Source organism: Symphalangus syndactylus, chromosome 2 (assembly GCF_028878055.3).
Source record: "Symphalangus syndactylus isolate Jambi chromosome 2, NHGRI_mSymSyn1-v2.1_pri, whole genome shotgun sequence".
NCBI lineage: Eukaryota > Metazoa > Chordata > Mammalia > Primates > Hylobatidae > Symphalangus > Symphalangus syndactylus.
The window spans coordinates 134,969,480-134,989,860 of NC_072424.2; the positions used below are offsets into that span (position 1 = coordinate 134,969,480).

At 42.7% G+C, this 20,381-nt stretch overlaps 1 protein-coding gene across 8 annotated transcripts in view; it reads left to right on the forward strand.

The window, feature by feature from the left end:
• The window catches only part of ARID1B (AT-rich interaction domain 1B), a 441,225-nt gene that overhangs the window by 354,759 nt on the left and 66,085 nt on the right, over nucleotides 1–20,381 (forward strand). For 6 of the 8 annotated variants that reach the window (XM_055267956.2, XM_055267947.2, XM_055267966.2 and 3 more), the window contains one exon: nucleotides 8,431–8,610. The exons of the other annotated variants lie outside the window; for them this stretch is intronic. In XM_055267956.2, coding sequence (XP_055123931.2) covers nucleotides 8,431–8,610 — 180 coding nt within the window. The remainder of the gene's footprint in view (nucleotides 1–8,430; nucleotides 8,611–20,381) is intronic. 8 annotated transcript variants of the gene reach the window in all.

Consider the following 20,381-nt stretch of genomic DNA (forward strand, 5'->3'; position numbering starts at 1 on the left):
ATCTTTCCATGATATGTAAAATATCAGAGTGCACGGTACATAATAAGGGTCAATATTGTTCTGGAAAATGTAGAGTGTATGTGAATAGTATATGTAAGTATGTAAACATACACTCATGCACATTGGATCATGACATAAAATATGTCTCTAAAGTATGGATTGTTGAAAAAAAAGTTTGAAAGTGGCCTCACAAATCAACCTCTGTGAGCCTCGCTGTCTTTAGGCTGATTTGAAGCTGAAATGGGCTAATAATGAACAAGCTGTTAGCATATAATACATGCTCATTAAAGATCAGCTGCTCATAGGCCAGGGAATAGCACCTTACCTAGAACCTGAGAATGCAGATTTATACATATTTGCTGAGTGACTGGATGTGCAGGGACTTGCAGTTCTGAAGCAACCCAGGGGCTGCAGGGAGCTCAGAGCCTAAGTGACGGAACCAGAATGGGAGCACCTGGTGACTGCGTGTCCAGGGTAGGGCGGCAGACTTGTGTGCTGGGCTAAGTTTGGCCTTCAGCCAGTTGAGGAGTCAAGAAACAGTGAATGGTTTTTGAACGAACACAGATCCCTGAGAGATGCAGAAGGCGGTTCAGCGCCCAAGTGTAGGCACCAGCCTTGGGCACAAGCAGAAGATTTTCTTCTTAGAGGAGGAAAACCAATAAGTCTGGGGCTTGGCTGGAGATGCTCAAAGCTTAGAGGGCAGGAAGTCGTCAGTGCTGGCTTTTCTTGTGGTGTGGGTGGTCATTTGTTGAGAATTGGTAGCTGGGCTACAGATGGTTTGAAGAGGTAAAATTCTAAACCAGCCAAATAAAAAGGTACCTCCAGTGACCTCTAGACTCAACGGAATGCAGGAACTTTAGTTTCCAAGTCCATGCCTTGGGACATCCACTTTGGATGACACCCACTGGTCGCAGTGGAGCCTCTCAGAAGCTGTCTGGCCAGATTTGCCCACGTCCTTCCTACACATTGTTCAGGTCTCAGCTGAAATGTGACTTCTTCGAGGAAACCTTCCACCCTCCCAGTATAAATTGGGTCTTCCCCGATACTCTCGTAGCCCCTGTGCTTCTTTTATTCTCCGTGTCACACACTGACTTTGAGTTATTTGTCAGATGTCTGTGTCTCCCGCTACAGTGTTAATTCCGTGAGGGTAGATGTTGCCTGTGCTTGGCTCATTCATGCCCCTGGCACCTCGTGAATAACCCAGAAATGGAAGAGAAAGGAGGTGGTATTTAGCTGACTAAGATGTTACTTTTTTGTCTCATATAATGTTATAAGTTGCTTCGTAATTTTAGTTCTTTATTTTTCCCTGTTGATAGGCTTTTATTTTCTGTTCAACTAAAATTTCAGTTCCTCAAGGGCAAGGATCACATCTTTTGCTTTTTAAAAAATACTCTCTTATTCTTACCACAGTTCCGAGAACGTTAGAGTAAAATAGGTGCACGCTGGTAGAAGATTTGTGTGACATTACTGTGGCTTGAGTTACCAGTTTGATAGCTCAGATAGAAACCCACACAGTGAATAAATGGCTCATAGAATCACTATAAAGGCAATAGTGATGCCTTTGTGTAGTGTTTTCATGGTGGTTTTCAGTTTAGCAAAGCATTTTTGCCTGGATTTTTCTTATTTGACTCTCAGGGTGAATGATCTTGTAAGCCAGAGCAAGATGTGCGTTCTTCACTTTATACGAAGGAGCCTGTGGACCCACACAGTGAATGGGAGACGCAGCCTCTAAACAGATCTGCTTCCAAACAAATCTGTAGGGGGTGTGTTTCTCCTACTCCACTACCTTACATTCTCTCTAAGGATTTTTCTTTTGCTCGATTTTTTTTCCCCCTAAAGGGCAGAAAGGGTACTCTGGTTTTAACATCAGAAGGGTGTCCCTGTGTTTGGAATGTGGTAGTACAAGTTCGGTGACTGTATGAGCATGCAGCACAGGACGCAAAACTAGGAAATTCACTGATCAGAACCCTGGTGCAGATTTATGTTACGGATAAATATATTAATCATATTTTCATATGTGGTTTCTAGGAAACTTTGTTTTGTATCATGTAGATAATATCTAATTTAATGCTTTGTCTAAAGTTTGAATTTTCCCATGTTAGATATTTACTTGGGACCCTATAATTCCATAATACATTTAGTAGTTCAGTATACTTTCACAATATATAGGAAATTCACTTTATATTTTCTGAATTTCCCTTACTAGAAAGTGTGGTACTCTGAACTCAGATGGCTTATGACTAGAAAAGGTCACACCTTTTAAAGACGCAGCTGCATTCCCTCAGCTGTTAGGCTTGCTATTCACAAACTCTGTTACAAGATACCATCTTAGAAGAACGTTCTGAAAAAAGCAAGATGCAATCAAACAAATATGTCACCATAAATAGGAAGAAAATTCGTAGTGGAAATCTGATTTCTTGGGAAACATTTTAAAATGTATTTCTTTCAAAAATAAAAATTTAACAAAACAAGAAAAGAACTACCTTCCAAATAAATATACTTGGAAATTGCAGACTTGATTTAGATTTCTTCCTAGGAAAGAAAAACGTTTAAACCAGAATCATAGACACCTATAGCTGGAAGTGCCCCTACAACTATTGAGTGTGGGTGAGGAAACAGGCCAGAAAGGTGAAGTCACTGGCTGGAATCTGCACAGCAGACTTGGAGGCCAGGATGAGATCCTCGCCCAGTGCTCTCTTGGTTACCATGCCACCTGTCCTGTACCCTTGTTTGAATCTGTAATAGTGACAAGAACTGGCTGGGCATGGTGCCTCACGCCTGTAATCCCAGCACTTTCGGAGGCTGAGGCAGGCGGATCACAAGATCAGGAGTTTGAGACCAGCCTGGCCAATATGGTGAAACCCCGTCTCTATTAAAAATACAAAAATTACATCTGTAATCCCAGCACTTTGGGAGGCCGAGGCGGGCGGATCACAAGGTCAGGAGATCGAGACCATCCTGGCTAATATGGTGAAACCCAGTCTCTACTAAAAATACAAAAAAAAAAAAAAATTAGCCGGGCATGGTGGCAGGCACTTGTAATCCCAGCTACTCAGGAGGCTGAGGCAGGAGAATTGCTTGAACCCAGAAGGTGGAAGTTGCCGTGAGCCAAGATCGCGCCACTGTGCCACTACACTCCAGCCTGGGTGACAGAGTGAGACTCCGTCTCAAAAAAGAAAAATGCAAAAATTGGCCAGGCGTGGTGGCGCACGCCTGTAGTCCCAGCTACCCGGGAGGCTGAGGCAGAAGAATCATTTGAACCTGGGAGGCAGAGGTTGCAGTGAACCAAGATTGCTCCACTGCACTCCAGCCTAGGCGACAGAGCGAGACTTCATCTCAAAAAAAAAAAAAAAAAAGAACAAAAAAGCTACTGCTTGTTGAAAGCTTCCTGTGAGCTGGCCCTTTTATGCATGTTTATCTCCGTTAATCCTCACTACAACCCCATGAGGTAGATACAATTGCCCCCATTTTACAGATGAGGAAACTGCTGATAGACATGCATCGTTTCTGTATTTAGGATGAATAGAATACTTCATTTTTAGCTAACTTCTGTCTTTTAATTTTTTATCAATTTGTTTAGGAGATTATGGCAATATTCAATAACCTTTAAAAATATCCATAATGGAATACTTTTTTAGTAGGATTAGCTAGTGTTGGCATTTAATTGTGATTTTCTATTATGTGTCACGTACCTACCTCCTAACTGGTCTTCTCATGTGTAACCTTTCTCTTCCTCTTCAATCCTTTCTTCATGATGCTTATTACAGTAGGGTTAGCTTTCAAAAATGCAACAGGCATGGTAGCCCACACCTGTAGTCCCAGCTAATTGGGAGGCTGAGGTAGGAAAATAACTTGAAGCCAGGAGTTCGAGACCAGCCTAGACAACATAGAGAGACCCTGTCTCAAAAAGAAAACAAATGCAAGTCAGGTCATACCATTTCCTCTTCTGGCAATTTATGGTCTATGCCATTATTACCCCAACTGAAAGACCAGCTTTTCACAGGACTGCAGATACAGAGGTTTGGGTGAGCCATGCAGCCATTCATCTGTTAATAGGAGGTGTACCTGCCAGATGAAATACTTCATATTCAAGAGAGAGAGCGTGACCAATAGAAAAAGAGGCAAACGATATAAACAGACATTTATAGAAAAGGAAGTAAAGACAGCTGTTTAACATGTTCACATTTACTCGTGATAACCAAAGTAAAAACACAACCACAAATTATAAAATATCTCTGAAAGAATACATTGAAAAACCATTTGCCTTTGGCCAGGGAAACTCTGGCAGAACGCAGGGATGTGAGAGGTACTTCCCATAATACACCCTTTTTAACTCCTTATAATTTGTACGCAGTTACCCAAGTGCTGGAGTAAGGTGGATTCCAGACATTTAAATTAAAAACATGTAGAAATAAAAACTTGTTCATCCCAGCTGGACACTTCATCTGAATGTATAGGCTATCCAAGTTAAAAGATATTTTTGGGAATTTATAAATCAAACATTAACATTATAATGTCTTAACTTTTTTTGTATATCACGTCACGGATTATAGGACACTTTGACATATTATCTCAGTTGATCCTCACAGGATCCGGGACTGTGGCTCAGAAAGGTTATGATTTGCCTAAAGTCACACAGCAAGCTGTATTCAATACCCACTGCAGTCCATTTATTTACCTACCTGTCTCCCCTACTGGATTCAGAGCTCATGACGCAAACAACACCACAATCTATGCCTTCCATTCCCAGTCCACTGCCGTTAGATGCTGCTAGCTTAGAAAGGAGTCAAGGAAATGTGTTAGCTTCCCCTTTCATGGTCTTGGGGACACAGGGAAAGGGGTGAGTCTCACCAAAAATAGAAAACAAGATTTCAGGAAGCTCTTTTAAGAGGTGCCATTGCAAAAGTAAATAATACAAAGAAAAAATAGCTTTCAAGTTGTAATTTCTATGTAAGGAGGTAGATTCCACACCCAATAGAATTTTTTCCCTAAGGTATGGGAAATTGATACTGTGAAGCAGCCTCGTTTGGATTCGCTTTTTGATTCTACCTCCTGTTGGAAACTCCACCTCCTTTTTGCAAATGTGATTTTATGTAAAATGCCAGTGACAATTGAGATAGTTCAAGTGGAATATTACGTATGTATTTTTAAGGACTGAGTAAATGGAAAAAGAAATACCTTGCCTAGGTAAGAATTCTTAGCACTCATTTGAACAAAGCTTAAGCCTATAATGAGTGTCGCAGAGGCCGTAAAAACTAAAGAATATCGTATACTGCTGGGCGCAGTGGTTCACACCTGTTATCCCAGCACTGTGGGAGGCTGAGACAGACAGATCTCTTGAGGTCAGGAGTTCGAGACCAGCCTGGCCAACATGGTGAAACCCCGTCTCTACTAAAAGTACAAAAATTAGCTGGGCATGATGGCGTGTGCCTGTAAATCCCAGCTACTCGGGAGGCTGAGGCAGGAGAATCACTTGAGGTTGGGAGGCGGAGGTTGTAGTGAGACGAGATCGTGCTACTGCACTCCAGCCTGGGTGACAGAGTGAGACTCCATCTCAAAAAAAAAAAAAAAAAGAATATAGTATATTATCAGAGCTTCCAAACCCTTTGGCGTAGACACCTTCCTGGTTGGAGTGAAATTTAATGCGGATTAAAGGGCCTGTGTTATTTTCCTTAACTAAGGAAGAAAAAGCAATCGTTCTTTTCAAAGAAAGTAGGGGGAGACCCACATGATCTCTATGAAATTGAAACACATTTTTTTATTAAACAGGACTCTATCTGAAACACTTGAGAATGTTATAGTAAAGCTTAGATAAATATTTCATGTAACATCTTAAGATGCAATCATTCATAGTAATTTCAGTGCTCTGATTTCTGTTTGTTTTCAGATTGAAAAAGCAAATGTTTTCTATGATGGTTTATATCTGGAAGCTGCCAATTGCGCCCAATTTCATAAGGCTTATCTATAAATAAGTTAAATAGGATAATAAGAAATAGTTCAACTTACTTTTATTTTATGTCTATCTCTTTAAACAGAAGCTATGTTAGAATATCTCTTTTTTTTTATTGAAATGTAAACTGTGGCCACCTTTGTAAATACAACATGCCATTTAACCTCCTTAAGCCAAACTTAGATGTGGGATTATCTTACCCTCCAGCTGCCTCAGTGGACTTTCTGTCAAAGCTACTGCTTTAGGTTCTCCTGGAGCAGAAACCTGCCCGTCTCCAGCTAGAGCCTTCACCTGGTAACGTGGGCCCCTCTCCCCAACACAAAACCCTGTGTTCTGAGAGTTGTTTTTCAAACTGTCCTTTGTTATTGTGCTAGATGGATAACGTCAGCTTTTTCTCAAATCTGTCTTGATTTGGGGTCCTCTTTGTCCTAATGAGTATTTCACAGCTCCGTCTGTGAACTCGCTTCTGTTTCCCTGGACTCCTGAGAGTGGATGTACCTGGCCTTCCAGTGACGTATGAAGATGTGTTTTCTTTATCCATTTGAATCATCTACCCACCAAGCACCTATGTGTTGTACTCAGCACTCTGTTGGGTGCATGAAGAATTTAACATCCATTCATTTTTTTAAAAAGCAGTAGTTTTGTTAACCACCACGTCCCACACGCTCTGCTAGGCACCAAGGATAGTGAACCCAGGTGTGATCCTTGCTCTCATGGAGCTAATGTTTTAGTGGGGAAGAGAGACAGTAAGTGAGTTGAAATAAAATAAAGTGATTAGCAGTGATTATGAAAAGTGCTATGAAGGAAGGCGAGTGGGAAAGGGCAAGGGTTGGTGTGACCTCTGATCAGGTGTCGAGGGAGGGCTGAGGGATGAGAAGGACCCAGCAGTGTGGAGAGCAGATCATGGGCGAGCCGGGAGGAGGGAACGGGGGAAAGAGGCTTTGCTGAGGGAAGGAGCACGATGTTGTCTTCTAGGAACTCTGGGACCTGCCCGGCAGTGGAGGGGGAGAAAGCTCTAGGAAATCTAGGAAATGGGGCTGAAGGGAAAAAGGCAGCAGCCAGAGCTCATGAGGTCTCACAGACCGGGTCACATGTGTGCATTTTATTCTAGCGCCAGTGGGAAGCCTTGATGATGTTTTGTTTTGTTTTGTTTTGTGAGATGGAGTCTCACTGTATGGCCCAGGCTGGAGTGCAGGGGTACGATCTCAGCTCACTGCAACCTCTGCCTTCTGAGTTCAAGCAATTCTCCTGCCTCAGCCTCCTGAGTAGCTGGGATTACAGGCACCTGCCACTGTGCCCGGCTAATTTTTGTATTTTTAGTAGAGATAGAGTTTCACCATCTTGGTCAGGCTGGTCTTGAACTCCTGTCCTCGTGATCCACCCACCTCAACCTCCCAGAGAGCTGGGATTACAGGCGTGAGCCTCCACACCCAGCCAGCCTTGATGAGTTTTATGCAGGGGAGAGATATGCTCTCATTTCCTTTTGTATTCCTGAAAGTTATTCTGACACCTTTGAGGAAAATGAACCAAAAGGAGCAAGACTGGGGTTAGCAAGGCTGAGTGGTCGGTCGTACAGCTGTGGTGTGGGCAGGAGAAGACACAACTGGGGCTGGCTTTGGTAGAAGTGGAAATAAGGAAGAGGTACCACGCACGGTCTGTGTCGGAGTGGAGTCACCAGGACATGCTGATGGATGGATCACACTTGGAGGAAAGAAGGAAAGGGTGGCCTTGTGGGCGTCCCATGTGTCTGAGGGAGCATTTGGAGGAGTGGCAGTACCAGTTACAGAGGTAGATAAGTCTCAAGACCCAACAGGTTTGAAGGAGAAGTCAAAGATTTTGCTGGGGCGCAGCAGAATACAGTGCAAGCCTGCAGTTGTTTGCAGTTGACCTGTAAGGGGTAGTGGGAGTCAGGTATTCAGAAGTCTGCAGGCTCTTTAGGAGCCAAGTTTAATGGTTACTGCTTGAGGACACCAGAGGGGAGAAAAACAGCTCTGTGCAGGGAAGAGCTGGTACCCTGCCTGGGTCTGACGGGTGGGATCTTTGAGTGACCAGAGAGCAGCATCCCAGGGATTGGGCAGGGAGCAAAGGCTTGGAGGGGCACGCACAGCATGGCCAGCCTGGCAGGGGCAGAGGGTTCGCAGTACAGCAGTCGGTCACTGTTGCTTTTTGTAGGGATTTTATCTGCAAGAGAGGTTAAGGTCATTTGCCTTTTCTCCCCCTTCTCCCCTCCCTAATTTAAGTCCACAAGCCATTGGCTTCCTGGGAATCCTCATGGGAATTCAGGGTTAGGACCAGGGTTTCACCAGGGCACCCTCCAGACTGTCCACGCTGAATTGAGATGTCTTTAGCTATTTTTTAGGAGAATCTTATGGTACCAGCCTTCTCCCCTGCCACCTGCCACATCAGTCCATGTCCATTTTTATGTATGCAGAGATTATGAAACACCTGCATTTATATGTTTCCATTTATTTCCCACTTAGGTTTTATGGCAGGCACACAAAGAAACCCTCAGATGGCTCAGTATGGACCTCAACAGACAGGACCATCCATGTCGCCTCATCCTTCTCCCGGGGGCCAGATGCATGCTGGAATCAGTAGCTTTCAGCAGAGTAACTCAAGTGGGACTTACGGTCCACAGATGAGCCAGTATGGACCACAAGGTAAAACCAAAGCTTCTCCAAAATGCATGGCAGCAAGTTGTAGAAATTTTCTTAGTGTGCTAGTCCTTCGAGATTTTAATATTGTAAACATGTCATAAGATCCATTATCTGTTACCTGACAGGTTTGTGAGGTTCATACAAGCCCACAGTACTTTAGTTGCCCATAATGATGGGAGGAATAATTACAGCCACTATTGGTGAAGCATTTATCTATCAGACACTTGGGTAGGTGCCCATCATCTTTGTGTTACTAGTGAAGTAGGGGACCCCTATCTTCTGTGACATGGTTCTAAACGTAGAGGAAAAGACACAAGCCACGTTCTCAGGTTTCTGATGTCAAACTTGGGCTTTGTTGGGTTGGATTCTGGTTTGGCCCATCCCTCTTAGTGATCACCCTCTTAGTGATCACCGTCAAAACCCTGAGCTGATGGCTCAGGACGGCATTGCCCCGCACATCCCTCCCAGTTTCTCTCCCAGGTGCCGCATCAGGTCAGCAGTAGCTCTCACTTTCCCAGTCAACCCCAGTGCGACTCTTCGGAGACAGGACAAAACCTGAAATGGTTACATGTCTTTCACAAGATAAGGGAGGAGCAGAGAACTAAGTGGAATCATGTCCAGCCTGCACCACTGGCCTTCCTCCTTCCTGGAAGTGGATGTAGGTTTTGTCAGACACACATAGAATCCTTTTATCAAGGTTTTTAACCTGATATGTGTAGGTATACATAGATATGTTTTTTCTAAGTCACTTTTAGCAATAAGACATTTGAATTTACCGCCTTCCTTATATTTTGTTTATTTAAATTAGACATGAATTAGTAATTTAGAGAGAATGAGATAATCTGGCACAATTCCCAGAGTTCCCTCACTTCTGAAAAATACCAGGAACATTCCAGGTGAAGATGATGAGTGCCACTGGGAAACTGTAGTAAAATGTTTACCACTTCTACAACAAAACCAGGTTTGCCTGGGGTAGAGCCATGTTTCCTAGAGGCATTAGCAACTGTTTAGCAAACCCATCTGTGAGGCCAGGCAAATAGAAGGTGAGGCCCAGTCACCTCCTTTTTACCTGCTGTGTCTCAGAAAATCGCATCTTTCTGATGTATAGTACTTTACAGCTTGAAAAGTGAGTTATTATCTTGTGTTCTGAAGATGTTTTTCCGAAAGATCTTAAACAGTTTCAGTGCTGCCAATGGAGCATTGTTTCTTTGCCTTAGAGGGCTTTGTTATATTTACTTTCCAAATATTTCTGTTGGTAGGAAGACTATGGGGATACCCAGGAAAGCAAACGTCTATATAGAGCCTCTCCTGCCTTTGTTCTAGGCTTGTCCTGAGAGTGAGACTTGGTGTTTTGGCCAGTTCTCTTTATATCATATCATCAAGAGTTTTCCATGTTAGTAATTCTAGTAAGCATTAGGAATTTCAGTCCCAGTTGACAGTAATGGTCTACTTGTTCCCTGTCAGCGCCCAGTAACTCTGACATATAGCAGTTTGTTGCTGAGCAGAGGCAGGACTGTGGGTCACCACCCACCATCCTTACTGAACGTGGTGGGTGTCGTCAAAGCCAGGTTTCTTTAGCTGTCATGGAAAGAAGAGAGCTTAGTGGCAGTTGGAAAAACGGTTTATAACTTGTGGTAGGCACAGAAAATGCGGGCTTTTGCTCCTAATGTAACTGGAAGCAAGATGCAGACCTTGTTCTCAGAATTGGGTGTGGCTGAAGGTCTAGGACTTAACTCTTAACACCATAAGCCCTTCCTGGACTCTTTGAAATTTGTCTCCATACTCTTAAGTAATTCAATCTTGTAGCCTCTTTTTCTACTCATCATATGTGAAGACTGAGCCTTGGGCTATCTAGTAAGTCTTTTGTGAACAACTAAGGAAGAACTTTTGCTATAGGAATTAATAGCACAGAAGGAAATTACTATAGAATGGATTTTTTTTTTTTTTAACTAAATCCCTGTTTTTTGGTATAATTGAATGTGAAGACTCTTAATTTAAGAGCACTAAGCCCAGGAGAGTTCTTATCCAAACTGCTGTGTCTCCTTGGAAAACTGCTTACTCCTTCTGAATTTCTTCTTGTCTAGAAAATGAGAAAATGAGATTGTATTACATTGGAAGTTGCTTCCACTTCTAATGTTCTATGAGTAAAGCCTTGCTTCAGTTCCAGGACCTTTACTGTTACAGTAGCCCACTGGGTTCCTGCATCACAGTTCAGCTTTTTGTTTGAGTGTTTTAAGGCATGAACCTTGAGTGTAGGTTAGTAGTAGAAACGATCTGAAATGAGAATGATATTCCCACACTCGGCACTCTCTGGTGCCTGAAAGTTGGGCACCCCTCCCAGCACCATGTGCCCTTTTCTCCTCTCCTGAGTGACATTGCCACCTTGTTCCCCTCCAAGGCATGTGTGCTCCTGGGTTCCTGCATCAGCTCGGAGCGCTGTGTGCTGTGAGGGTCCTGGTACTCTCAATGTCCAAATCAAAATCATCGCCTTTTCCCCCTTGGAGCCTCCTGTCCTCAGCAAACACTCAGCAACAGGAGATCACATTTGCAACATGTGTTGTTGAGTTCAATAAATGCTCTTCACTTTTTCTGTCTTTATTATCCTTTTAGAAAGGGATCCTAATAAAGGGTTTTTTTTCTTTCTCCTCTTGATTGACTACTCAGATTATTAGTGACATATTCAGCTTCCTTCTTTGCATTAGAAGTGTTCATATCTCTGGAATGATTAACTCATGCAGCCACTCAAGATGTCATCAGTCTCCTTTTTCTGTTTTTGTTCTTAACTTCATGGCTTGCTTCTGGTTTTGCTTTTTTAAAGAAGTTTCAAATATTTCACAGCCGTTTTACTCACATTTTATATGAGCAGCTTTTCCAAAATTGTTAGTAATAACAACCAGCATTTATTGAACATGTTACTATGTCCTGGATCCTATTGTCTAAGTGTTTTTTATATATTAACTCATTTAATCCTCACAGAAGTTGCTGTTATTACTCCACTTTACAGAGGAAGAAACTGAGGCACAGAACAGGTGAATAGTTTTGCCGGGATGCACAGTGACTACAATGGTGAAGCCAGGATCCAAACCCAGGCTGATTCACCCATTCTCTTAATTAATGGGAAGCCCTCTGAGGCTGTCTCTGTTTTGTAAATGAGAACACCAAAGCCTTGAGAAATTTAATAATTCAGCCATGATCCCACAGCTGTTACAGTAAGTGGCCGGGCCAGGGTTCCCACCAACGGAAACTGACTTACGAGGGGCCTCTCCCGTGGTCACTGGCAATGTTGCTTCCCACACCTTAGCTGCACTGCCTTCTTGCCAGTTCATTCTTTCAGTGAGCCACTAGGGATATAAAACCAAAATGAGAAAGAACTTGCCTTTAGGGAACAAGAAACATTTTAGGAATACAGGCATGGAAATATATATAAAAAAAATACTCGTTGGGCATGGTGGCTCACGCCTGTAATCCCAGCACTTTGGGAGTCCGAGACAGGTGGATCACTTGAGGTCAGGAGTTCGAGACCAGCCTGGGCAACATGGTGAAACACTGCCTCTACTAAAAGTATAAAATTTAGCCGGGTACGGTGGCACACGCCTGTGGTCCCAGCTACTCGTGAGGCTGAGGCACAAGAATCGCTTGAACCCAGGACGTGGAGGCTGCAGTGAGCCGAGATCATGTCACTGTACTCCAGCCTGGGTGACAGAGTGAGACCCTGTCTTTAAAAACAACAACAACAACAACAAAAATACTAAAGAGATTAAGAATGTTGCTCATGCCTATAATCTTAGCACTTTGAGAGGCTGAGGCAGGCTGACCGCTTGAGCCCAGGAGTTTGAGACCAGCCTGGGCAACATAGTAAAACCCCATCTCTACAAAAAGATATAAAAAAAGTAGCCAGTTGTGATGGCACACACATGTAGTCCCAGCCACTCGGGAGGCTGACATCAGAGGATCACTTGAGCCCAGGAGGTTGAGGCTGCAGTGAGCTCTGATCACGCCACTGTTCTACAGCCTGGCTGACAAAGTGAGATCCTGTCACAAAAAATAAAATAAAATTTATATGATGTGAAGAAGGGGGAATATTAGAAATATATATTAATACGATAAAATCTGAATTGTTAAATAAACAAGTGAAGCCAATATAAATGTGTAAAAATACTTAATTACAGTATATTTTATGAAACAGCACTTTGCCACCTTCAAGCAAGCACATGTAATAATAACTACCCTTGCAAAGTGTTTGCAAGGAAAGAGGACTATGGGGACTTGCTTTAATAAATAGAAAGGATTATGTAATTAACATGTTAATTATTAATAAGTGAGTTTGTATGGGAAAAAGAGAGCTAAAATCAATTTCATATCCATAGCCTTTTTATTTCTTAAGGACAAAACTATCTTGTTTGTTTTTTGTGTTCTCTAGAGGAATGTCTATCACACTGACTATCCAGAAGTACTTTTTGCATGTTGTTACTAGTTACAACATATAAACACTCGGGCCTTAGTTTTGCTGTGAGTAAGTAGAGTTACCTTGGACAAGTAACAGTAGTTCTGAGTCTGGATTCCTCCCAGGCCTCACTCACTCTGTAATAGCCTGTGGGAGTCTGGGTAGGGCCACCACACACAGCCATATGGGTCGTGCTGACACCTGGGTTTATGCCTAATTTTTATTGTGTGTGTCTTAGGAAGCAGAGGACTTACAAGTAGGTGAGTCTTACAAACCTTTTATTTCTAAATTACTTTGGTAAAGGTATTTTTCAGAAGGGTTTAAAGATTTTTTTTTCACTAAAATAAATTAGATGCCATCTAGAAATTTTCCTTTTCCCTTCATTCATTATATGTATCTCATAAGTTCAACAAAGGCAAACTTTAAATGATATTCAGTTGAAATGAATACAGTTCCAAACTAGTGAATTACACAGCAATACTCTTAAATTGTGGTTCTAGAGGGACAAGGTATAGATGTCAAGAGTTGTGGGCCCACTAGCTACTTGTGGGTACCTTGTAGGCCCTGCAGTCACTGAGACCCAGGATTTCAGTCTCTGCTCTTCTAAGTTCAGAACCTCTGTCTTTGGTTGGTTGGTTGGTTGGCTGGTTGGTTGGTTAGTTGGTTAGTTGGTTGTTAAGACAGAGTCTCACTCTGTCGCCCAGGCTGGAGTGCAGTGATGCAATCTTGACTCACTGCAACCTCGAGCTCTTGGGCTAAAGGGATTCTCTCACCTCAGCCTCTCTAGTAGCTGGGACCACAGACATGCACCCCATGCCGGGCTAATTTTTTTTGTATTTTTTGTAGAGACTAGGTTTCAGCATGTTGCCCAAGCTAGTTTCAAACTCCTGGGCTCACATCATCCACCCACCTCGGCCTCCCAAAGTGCTAGGATTACAGGCATGAGAGAACCTCAGTCTTATTATTGAATTGACTTAAATGCAGCTGCTCTTCTGCAGACATGGGGTCTGTCTGCCACATGGATTCATTCTGTGTGGTCAAAAGACTTCCCCTGGATGGTGATGCAGATTGACAAGATCCTCTTCTCTGACGTTCCAAAGACTAGATTCTGTGCAGGTCACTCGCCCTTCAGTGTGCTCATTTTATTGTTTTCTTGAAACAGCTTGATGCACTTGATGAGGCCACAGCTTCTTCTTATCTTAACCTTGTTTTTTGGTTAAATCGACAGTGCAGAGCAAAAGGATTAATTCCTTCTTCTATACTGTTATGTTTTACTAAGGAAATATCCTAAATCTGTTTTGCTAATATTAGAAAAAACAAAAATTGAATTAGATTATTTCATAGCAAAGGATAGGTGAATGTAATCAAGTCTTCTTGTGATGCCTGAATCTAGCCTTCAAGTTGTAAGACGTAAGCGTGAATTTTTCTTAGAGTGATAATCATCGTGATTTTGATAAGATCATCACATCATGATTTTATCAAAACCTGGGAATTAGGGAGAAAAACTCAGGAAAATATACAGTACAAATCAACTTAAAATGAAAAAAGAGAAAAAATCAAGCAACTTTAATTTTGACTCTTATGAGGCTAATTGTTTTACTGCAGTAATTAACATCAGCAGCACTTAAGAGGGGCGCACCCCCTGCCATGTGACCGAGCGCACTGCCGTACACGCCATGTCAGGTGGGCTTCATTAAGACAGCGGTGTGTGGCCCGTAGAGAGTCAGGGTGTGGACATGCAGCTTCACTTGCCCTCTTAGCAAGGTACCTTTTCCCGAGGTCCGTCGCTCTTCCATTTATTCGAATGTTTAAAAGGAAATTACCTGTTGACACATTTCACAAATCTGTCAGAGCCACACCAAGCACCCTGGAGAAGGGTCCCTCCACCTGTGGTTAGCGGCAGCCGATCGGGACCCTCCCTGGCCCGCCTGCAGGGGATGCCTTTCCCCTGCAGCCTGTGTGGGACGTGCAGGGCACAGCAGCTGAGCCTGGAGACAGAGCCTCTGCAGCGTGTGAGCCCGCCACTTCTGATGCTTAGACGCCTTCGGCTCTTACCATAGAGGCTTGACTGTTTCACACTGCAGTTGACTATTGGGTTGGGTTAATAGCTATATATATAAAACTATATATATATATATATATATATATATATATATATATATATATATAAAACTGTATATATATATATAGTTTTTTTTTTAAGATGGAGTGTCGCTGTGTTGCCCAGGCTGGGGTGCAGTGGCGCAATCTCGGCTCACTGTAGCCTCTGCCTCCTGGGTTCAAGCAATTTTCCTGCCTCAGCCTCTGGAGTAGCTAGGATTACAGGCGCCCACCACCACACCCAGCTAATTTTTCTTATTTTTAGTAGAGGCGGGTTTTCACCGTGTTGGCCAGGCTGGCCTCAAATTCCTGACCTCAAGTGATTCGCCTGCCTTAGCCTCCCAAAGTGCTGGGATTACAGGTATGAGCCACTGTGTCCAGCCTTTTTATAAATTTTTTAATGTCAGTGCTTACCTTTTATACATTCTTCTGTTTGAGGAATAAATTGTGTATCTGTGCGTGATGAAAGTAAAACTAGGGATATAATGCAATATGATGATGTAAAGATAATTTGTTTTCACTGATTATAAAGTTATTAGAACACTTTTTGGGCCAGGTGCAGTGACTCACGCCTGTAATCCCAGCACTTTGGGAGGCTGAGGTGGGTGGATTGCTTAAGCCTAGGAGTTTGAGACCAGCCTGGGCAACACAGTGAAACCCCATCTCTACTAAAAATACAAATATTATCCTAATGTGGTGGCACACGCCTGTAATCCCAGCTACTCGGGAGGCTGAGGCAGGAGAATTACTTGAACCCAGGAGGCGGAGGTTGCAGTGAGCCGAGATAGCACCACTGCACTCCATCCTGGGCGACAGAGCGAGACCTTGTCTCGAAAAAAATAAAAAGAACACTTTTTGCCTATTCCTTGGCTGATTTTATCTATTCATCGTCAGTTGTCCGACAATAGTTACTATGTTTTTTTCCCTGTAGCAACCACATGACATAGAGAATCTTTTATTACACCCTTTTTATAGAGGAAGAAACTGAGCTTTGGAGTAACAGGTAGCTTTCCAGAGGTCACCTGCCCAGAACCAGATGTTGAGACCCACCTCCTGGGAGGCCTCTCTTCTTCACTTGCTGCCTCGACATCAGATGCTGGCCTCCGAGCATACCCATGTGTCCTTGGGGTCCGCCTCCGACGTTAGCCCTGGTCTGGGATCCGCTTCTGCCCCGGGAGAGGCAGCGGCCTTCCACACGGCTCCCTTCCCCTCACCACTCTGCAGAGTCCTCCCTCCTGTACTTCTCGTCATCACTCTTGTCACCTCATGACATTTTCTTTATTTCTTTACTTGCCTGTCTCCCGCCACCAGGACATAAGCTCTTTGCCTTCGTTCACTGCTGAATCACCAGCATTTAGCATAGAGCTTGGCATGTAAGAGGCCCTTAATAACTCTTTCCTGAATGAATTTTGCTAAGGCAGAGTAATCCAGAGTCACTGGTACTCCGTCCCCCTCTGCCTTGAAGCTTGACCGGTATTGGGTTGACCATTCGATGCCTAAGAGCAGTACCTGGTATATTACCCTTGTGGGGTGAGACTAAGGATAATTTTTGTCTGTTTCTGTGCTTCCATATTTTCTGCAATAAGCTTGTATTACTTTGTAATTAAAAAGGAAGACAATAATTGTTGTAACATAAATGGAAAAAACTACCAAAAGTGAAACATTGAAGTGTAAGGTAAGATGATAGGTCTTTCTCCTTCTTTTACAAACTTTGTGTAATATTGTAAGTTTTACATTTTAAAGAATTTTAAAATGCATATTGACCTAAGAGAAATATGGTACCTTATGTATAGTTCAGAAAACAAATTCTCTCTATTTATTCCCACAAATAGGATTTAATGCAACTTGCGGTAAGTCAGCTTTCATTTTGATGAACCTGTATTTGTGATCATCTACTTGATACATTTCTCTGGCTGAAAGAGCAGCATTGTGTGATAGATCTAAGTAGAAAGATAGAATTGAAAGAAGCTGTATTGAAATAGTATTTTCACAGAAAAGATCTTACTTAAATATGGTAACCAGCAAATAAACACATGAAAAATCCTCAAAATTTTTTTTCATTAGGGAAATGGAAATTAAAGCCACATTGATTTCTATTACATACTGATTCAAATGGCTAATTTTTTTCAAGTTGGAATATCAAGTGCTGGCAGTTAGAACTCTTACACAGTATTTGATGGGAATATATACAAAATAGTACAGCCACAGTTTGGCCGTTTCTTATAAACACGTACTTACCATACAGCCAGCAATCTCATTTCTAGGGTTTTACCAAGAAAGATGAAACATATTCCTACCACACAAAGACCTGTATACAAATTTTTAGCAGCTCTACTCGTAATTGGCAAAAACTAGAAACCATATCCAAGAATGGACTGCTACTCAGCACTGAAAGGGAACGTACAGATGCATGCAACGGTGTGGATGGATGTCAAAGGCATGATGCTTAGAAGCCAGCCACGAAAGCCTATACTGTGTGACTCCATGTGACATTGTAGAGAAATAAAATGACATGAATGGAAATCAGATCAGTGGTTGCCAGGGGTTGGCGTGGGGATAAGGTTGACTTACAGAAGGGAAAGAGGGAACTTTCCCCTCCTTTCATTTCTTGTGAGAGAAATATTCTGTACCTTGATTGTGCTGTCGATTACAGGATTATAGATTTTTGTATATCTCAATATAGACATGACAAAGCCGGGCACGTTGGCTCACGCCTGTAATCGCAGCACTTTGGGAGGCCAGGGCGGGTGTATTGTTTGAGGCCAGGTGTTTGAGACTAGCCCGGGCAACATGACAAAACCCCGTGTCTACTAAAAATACAAAAATTAGCCTAGCATGGTAGTACACACCTGTAAACCCAGCTACTTAGGAGGCTCAAGTGGGAGGATCGCTTAAACTCAGGCGGCAGAGGTTGCAGTGAGCCGGGATCCCACCACTGCATTCCAGCCTGGGTGACAGAGCAAGACTGTCTCAAAAACAACAACAACAATAACAAAAAAAACCCACAATATTTTGTAGTAACTGTTATAAAAATGTTAAACATCACTGGCTACAAAACAAGATAAATGCATATTGAGCCCTAATTCACAACTGCCTTTATCATAGTATGTAGCTAATTATGCATTTCTTTTTTCCACAAGGGTAAGATTTCTGATTTATGGCATGCACCCCATTTTCTCCTCCACTATATAGGGAATAAGGCAGAACCTTGCCCATAGTAGTTGTTCATAACTGTTGAGTGATTGGAACTTAGAAGCAAAATTTCATATACGAGTGGAAACATTTAGTAGTTTACAAAAAGCAGTAAGCTCTGAGTATGCATTGCAACTAGCAACTTTAAATATGCTGGAGTCAGGTACAGAATTTTTTGTGATCTGCCTGAAATGATGATGATGACTTGAATAGGGTCTAGCTTCTGCTTCCTCTCTCTGGTGCTTGAATGGAACTCCTGATGGGTAGAAATCTGAATTCATTTGGTGACCAATTTTCCAAAGCTAGTGTGCCAAGATGAACCCACTTGAAAACTGTGGGCTCTTGGACTTGGCTGCAAGACCAGTCCAGCTGAGGTGGGCTGGCCCGGCATCTGCCGCCTTCATTGTGCTTAATGCTGGATCCATCTGTTTTCTGTCAAAGCCAGTGCCAACAAATTACTAACCTATTAGAGAAACATGGAAATAAGATTGCACTTCTCATTCCTGGCTTTTCCTCTCATATTTTGCTTGGCTTACATATTTGGTTTTTGTTTATTTTGGGAAGAAAGATACGTTATCGAGTAGTTGGGGGAGCATGAATCATTTTTCGCCTCATGCACACAATTTTAAAAGATGGGGGGGGTGATGTTAGTGATGTTGTTATGGCCATTGATGACGATGGCAGCTGTCATTTGTTAGGCAGCGCGGTGCCTGGCGCTGTACTGGTTGCTTTCAACCTCTTACTCATTGTCGTAGTCACTTTACAGATGACAGAACCACAGTTCAGAGAGGTTAAACCACTTGTCACGCTGCTAGGGAGTGTCAGAACCAGTATTCACACCCAGATTCTGAAGCCTGTGCTTTATCCATTGTTGCGTCCTAAACCATTTTAAGCCTTTAGAAACTATTTTTATCCAGGCACATGAGTCTAATGAGGAAAGTTTCAGAGAAAAGAAAAGGGGACTTTGTATTTCTTCTATCCGATAGAGACTTCTGTAATTAGAACATATTTCCTTGACATGCACTTTTAAGTGCCAATTCATGGAGTCAACCCAACTGATTGGAGAGAAATAGATTGGCACCTCTGGCCTAAGTGCCTTTCTAAGCACAAGTGCACACACACATGTCTTGGTTTGCATAGCTGTCCTAGAACGCGTGCTCCCCCAGGTTGCAGATGCTTCCTGCCAGGAGACGAAGACCAGCTGCCGAATTGAGCAAAGCTATTGAAACACAGCGCCTCTCTCTTTAATATATAACATGAGTGAGAGATAGAGGTAGGGTACAGAGTAACTTAACATCTCAGTAGTTTCTTTCCTTTGTGTTCATTAAAATACAGCCCTTGACTCCCAGTTAAACCCAGGAGATTGGAGTGCCAGCATTTCCCCATTCCAGCTATAAGCAGAGTTCAACAAACTCAGAAACCTTCTTTCTCTAATAAAACTACATGAGGGATATAGTCTAAACACTTGTTTTCTAAAACAAGATTAAAACATTATTTCATTTCCTTCTAAAGCAAAGGGCACATAAGTTTTCACTGAAAAAGTTTTCTTACCAACTGAGTCACTTATCCAGTGTTGGGGGAGGGCGGAAACTAGCCCTCAAGTAATGGCATGAATATATGAACTAATTATTACTTGTGCATTCAAACTATGAATGAGTATATTTATTTTTAATAAAAGCAAGAGCTAAGAAGGAGCACTGTATTTCACTGATCAGATCATCTGGAAGCCAAGGGGATGTGAGCTTGGGGAGGAGGAGGAGGAGGAGTCTGAATTCCTTCTCACAGGGAAAAGTCGTGAGGACTGGAACTCTCTCTGGGTAAGCGTGGGAAGAGGAAGGGCCCAGCAGCTGGCCCCTGCTCTGTGCCCACCTACCAGGGTGCACAGAAGGTGCCTTTTCCGCCGAGACTGCGTGACAGGAAAACGGGAGCGTATGTGTGTCCCGTGGGATGGGAGATTCAGAAGCAACGTAAGAAATTTTTGTAAAGAACTTTGAAACTGATGAACAGTGGTGTTTTTTTATTTTTTATTTTAACTTGA